This window comes from Myotis davidii, unplaced genomic scaffold (genome assembly GCF_000327345.1).
Source record: "Myotis davidii unplaced genomic scaffold, ASM32734v1 scaffold484, whole genome shotgun sequence".
NCBI classification, from domain to species: Eukaryota; Metazoa; Chordata; class Mammalia; order Chiroptera; family Vespertilionidae; genus Myotis; species Myotis davidii.
The window spans coordinates 188,936-194,238 of NW_006295459.1; the positions used below are offsets into that span (position 1 = coordinate 188,936).

The 5,303-nt window shown below is 54.4% G+C and overlaps 1 protein-coding gene across 2 annotated transcripts in view; it reads left to right on the forward strand.

The window, feature by feature from the left end:
- TRIM3 (tripartite motif containing 3) overlaps nt 1–5,303 on the forward strand; it is an 18,014-nt gene that overhangs the window by 8,296 nt on the left and 4,415 nt on the right. Inside the window, exons 2-6 of one of the 2 annotated variants that reach the window (XM_015568029.1) lie at nt 4–235; nt 458–609; nt 828–1,008; nt 1,257–1,989; nt 2,116–2,219. In XM_015568029.1, coding sequence (XP_015423515.1) covers nt 4–235; nt 458–609; nt 828–1,008; nt 1,257–1,989; nt 2,116–2,219 — 1,402 coding nt within the window. The remainder of the gene's footprint in view (nt 1–3; nt 236–457; nt 610–827; nt 1,009–1,256; nt 1,990–2,115; nt 2,220–5,303) is intronic. The other variant, XM_015568030.1, reaches the window with a different exon arrangement.

The following is a 5,303-nucleotide window of genomic DNA, read 5'->3' on the forward strand; positions in this document are numbered from 1 at the left end:
CAGATGCCTCCAGAACTATATCCCTGCCCAGAGCCTGACGCTGTCCTGTCCAGTATGTCGGCAGACGTCCATCCTCCCTGAGCAGGGCGTCTCTGCACTGCAGAATAACTTCTTCATCAGCAGCCTCATGGAGGCCATGCAGCAGGCACCTGATGGGGCCCACGACCCAGAGGACCCCCACCCCCTCAGTGCAGTGGCTGGCCGCCCCCTCTCCTGCCCCAACCATGAAGGCAAGGTGGGCCCAAGCAGGCCCAGTGAGGCCAGGACTTGGGGTGGAGGAGAGGGAGAGGTTGGGGGAGGGGGCCGAGTGGCTGTGGGTGAGAGGTGTTTCTGGGAATAAGTGGCCCAGGTAGGGGCACACCTGGAAGGTGAGGGGCCAGGAGGACAGGTCGGGGAGGGGAGGGGCAAACAAGTTTGGTGTGTAGCCATTGCCTAACTGGAGTCTTTATGCTGCCAGACGATGGAGTTTTACTGTGAGGCCTGTGAGACGGCCATGTGCGGAGAGTGCCGCGCAGGGGAGCACCGGGAGCACGGCACGGTGCTGCTGCGGGACGTGGTGGAGCAGCACAAGGCCGCCCTGCAGCGCCAGCTGGAGGCAGTGCGCGGCCGGTAGGCGCTGGTGGGAACCTGGGCTGGTGGGGCCATCAGAGATGGTGTTTCAACGGGGGCAGAGGAGGGACCCAGGGCAGGCAGGGTACAGATAAAACTCTGAGAGAGCAGGGAGGCCTCAGGTAGGCGGTCTCCTGGACAGCAGCAGTAGGGAGAAGGGATGGTTTGGTAAGGACGCTGCCTCAAGCCACTCGGGTATGAGTTGTTTCCCTCCCCAGGCTGCCACAGCTGTCCGCAGCGATCGCCTTAGTGGGGGGCATCAGCCAGCAGCTGCAGGAGCGCAAGGCAGAGGCCCTGGCCCAGATCAGCGCAGCCTTTGAGGACTTGGAGCAAGCGCTGCAGCAGCGTAAGCAGGCGCTGGTCAACGACCTGGAGACCATTTGTGGGGCAAAGCAGAAGGTGCATTTGTTCATCCTTCCCTGCCTTATCGCCCCCATGTATCCCTGCTTCCCACACTTGCACACCCCTTTCCCTAGTCAACACTTTCTGCCTCCTGACAGGGTCCCACAAGTGCTGTGGGCATCTGTGTCCCATGTCCACACTCTCTCGCTTGTATTCCTTTCATGCCATAGTACTGCAAGTTCACCAGAAATCACAGAGACCCACCTCTGCGCCAGTGTTCTCACCCCCGCCCCCCACCCCCTCAGGTGCTGCAGACCCAGCTAGACACGCTGCGCCAGGGTCAGGAACACATTGGCAGCAGCTGCAGCTTCGCAGAGCAGGCCCTGCGCCTGGGCTCAGCACCGGAGGTGTTGCTGGTCCGCAAGCACATGCGCGAGCGCCTGGCGGCCTTGGCGGCGCAGGCCTTCCCAGAGTGGCCACACGAGAACGCGCAGCTGGAACTGGTCCTGGAAGTCGACGGGCTGCGGCGATCGGTGCTCAATCTGGGTGCACTGCTCACAACCAGTGCCACTGCACACGAGACGGTGGCCACGGGCGAAGGCCTGCGCCAGGCGCTGGTGGGCCAGACCGCCTCCTTCACCGTCACTACCAAAGACAAAGATGGGCGGCTGGTGCGCACTGGCAGCGCCGAGCTGCGGGCGGAGCTCACTGCCCCCGACGGCACGCGCCTGCCGGTGCCAGTGGTGGACCACAAGAACGGCACGTATGAGCTGGTCTACACGGCGCGCTCCGAGGGCGAGCTGCTCCTCTCCGTGCTGCTCTATGGCCAGCCGGTGCGCGGTAGCCCCTTCCGCGTGCGAGCCCTGCGACCTGGGGACCTACCACCTTCCTCGGACGACGTCAAGCGCCGCGTTAAGTCCCCTGGCGGCCCGGGCAGCCATGTGCGCCAGAAGGCGGTGCGGAGGCCCAACTCCATGTACAGCACCAGCGGCAAACGGAAGGACAACCCGATTGAGGATGAGCTCGTGTTCCGTGTCGGTACAGATGGCCGGGGGCGGAGCCAGGCAGGGGCGGGCTCAGGCAGGAGGCGGGGCGGAGAGGGCAGGGAGCTTCAAAATGACCTGCGAGTGAATTCTTTTGTTTTTCCCCCATTTCTTCCCACAGGCAGTCGTGGAAGGGAGAAAGGCGAATTTACCAATCTACAGGGTGTGTCCGCAGCTAGCAGTGGCCGCATAGTGGTAGCAGACAGCAACAACCAATGTATTCAGGTGAGTGCTTGTCCAGCTCCCACACCACCAACATACAGGTCCTCCAGCTACAGCCTCCTGAAAACAAACAATAAACTATATATAATATAGGTCTCCTCCATCTATATTGTATATAGATGTACAATAATCGAAGCCTTACTTTAAAAAAAAGCTTTTTATTTTTCCAGCCCTACACATAGTACCATTTCTTAAAGAGCAATAAGTCATAGCATCGCCTTTCACCCACCCACTTGTAACCTCCCCCCTACTAGCCACAAGGGTAACCATGTTCACAGGTAGGCCCCAGGGTTCACTGTGCTGGCAGTTTATAACTCCCAGGCCATGGCACAGCCCAGACCAGCTCCTGGACCTCAAAGGCCAGGTCTGTCTCCTCTTGAGCCTCCACCTGGCTGGCTTTCTCCCCTTTTCACCACCATGTGGGCAGGGTGCTGGCTCTCCCCTTCCCTGCTATGTCTCAACATACCTTCCTGGCTCCAGAATGTATCTTGTCTGCACCAGTCTCTGCAAACATCCGGTGGACTAGACAGTCAAATGGGGTTAACTTGTGAAAAGAGGTGTCTTCAGTGGCTAGACTACAGTGCACGCTCACAGGTGGTCCTGTCCCTGGCCCTCCCAGCCCCTCACACACCTGATTAAGGCATCCGCCACACAAATAGACATGCCCTCTGCTGCAATTCAGGCTCTTTAAAGCCAGAAAATGTGGTTTTCTCTTTTTATTCCTTGTAGTAAACCCAGCGCCCAGTGTGGTAGACACAGCGGAGCAGTTAAAAGCCCAGGCTCTGAAACCAGACACCTGGGCTTGAATCCTAGCTCTGCCACTTACTGACAAGTCATGTGACCTCTCTCAGCTTCAGTTAACTCATGTGTAAAATTAGGAAAAGAATACCTCAGAGGGTCGCTGGAAGCATTAAATGGCATAATGTACTGTGCCTGACACCTAGTGAATCTTCTAATGTTAGTTAAAAATATCACTGACCAGGTGGTGGCTGTCAACAAAAGCCAGGAGGTGGGGAGTGCTGGAGGGGGTTGTACAGGGAACTGGAAGGATTCCCAAAGGAGCTGGAGGTAGATTACGATTAGGAGCCAAGTAGCTGAAGTCACATTGAGTTTATGCTGTATGGGATTGTTTGTGACTACCCTGAGCTTCAGTTCATGGAAACACTTTATCAGGGAGCAAAACTGTCCCCTGAAGATCCTTACTTCGCAACACGTATAAATTTACGCTTCTTCCTGACCCAGCCTGAGTACCCCGTCATAGGTCCAGCTCTGCCAAAAGCCTGTCGCTTCAATGTCAGATCCCACCTGGCTCATGCGTGCCACCTACCAGGCTGCAAATGCCACGAGCTCTTCCATGACCATATTCCCTGTCCTGTATTTCCAGCCAGCCTTTATTCCCACCCTATTCCTAGGAGCGGAGGAGTGGAGAGGCCCAGTTCAGCACAGGGAGGTATTTGGACGCAGCCTGGATAGCGAAGAGGAGATGGGAATGGGGGTGGTGCTGAGGCCCTACTCAGTCACTTCCTCTACCCTCTAACTCTTTTCCTGCTCCTTATGCCAGGGGTGCTTTCTGGCACAAATGCTGAGATTTGGGAAACCTTCCCTACTGTGCTTGCACATGAGCTCTCACATGCCAAGTGACCTCTTTGATGAGGAGCTGTGCTTGTCCACTGTTTCAGGGTGGGGGGAATTGAGAGGTAGGGCCTGATGTAGCCCCCCTCCCTTCCAAACACTTAATAGTCCTATAGCAGTCTCCCTTGCTCCCACTCCCACCTGCACTCCATCTCCCCAGTTGCTAGGAACCTGACTTGGATTCCAAAGCGGAGTTTCTGCTTCTCTTACTCTGGGGGCCTCAGGCCTGGTAGGGGCTGGGCTCCCAGATGGACTGTGACCTGCACCCCTCAGTTCATGAGAATTGGGCTCCGCATGAACTTTTCCTCCTTTGGACCCATTTATGGTGGAGGCTGAGTGAAGAATTCAATTTGCATATTTGGTTTGACAATTTGAGTAACGGTCTTAGTCCAGAAATTTTATCAGCTCATTTCCTTCAGGCAGAATATTAATCACATTCTCCTCTGAGCTCCTCAACCTTTTGCTATAAACACTTTCAGACTTTACCAGAATCACCGGCTTGTTTAATTTTGTTTCAGTCTCTCTTCCCACTAGGCTCAGGTCCCGAAGTTACTTAGTGCTACTGTGATATAGCAGAGAGATGTTAAAGACCAAACTAGGGCACCAGCAGATTCCAGAGATGTTAAGGAAGCAAATACGGCAGGTTTTGATGAGCCATCAGATGTCAAGGGAGAGGGAGGGCTCAGGAATGGTAGGACTTGGTGCACTGGGTCGGTGGTGTTGTAATTCAGGAACAGGTCTAGATATAAGTTGATGAATTCCCTTTTGCACGTGTTGAGTTTGAGTGTGTCATTCAAGTGGAGATGTCTAGCTATGATCTGAGTTTGAGCTGAGGAATTCATTCATTTGTTGAATGTCTGTTATGTGCCAGTTGGTTTACCTACAAATGCAGCAGCAAAGAACAGACACAGTTCCTATCCCACCTGCAACTTTCTTAGAAGGGGACAAAGATATTTAGTTATGGAAGTGATGGTTGTTATGACAAGAACTATAAAGCATACATCACAGAGACCTAACTGTATGTGTATATACTGATTCAGGGAATGGAGTTGGTCATTAAAGGCTTCTCGCAAGAAGTGACCTGGAAATTCTGAGAATTGAAAGATGAATAGGAGTTGGCTAGATATAAGGGGTGGGATAGGATAGGACAGAATGAATAAGAAATCTCCCACACCCCACAAGCCTCTGAGTTTTGAGCTGGAAACCAAGCTACTCAGACTGGAGAAGGTACATGCATAATATCACTGCTGATCTGGGGGAACCTTTTAGTCTCTCTCACATCAGCTCTCCAACCTGTGGTCCTTCCCTTCTCATGCTAGCAAGTGCTGTCCCCCCGCAGGGAACTAGAGCAGAAGGGGTGAGGGCATAGTAGAAGGTCTACATCAGGAGGGAGTGATGTCTCTTGGTGGGACCAGTTCAAACAGCTCTGCAGGCCTGAGAGATGGGGATGGGGGT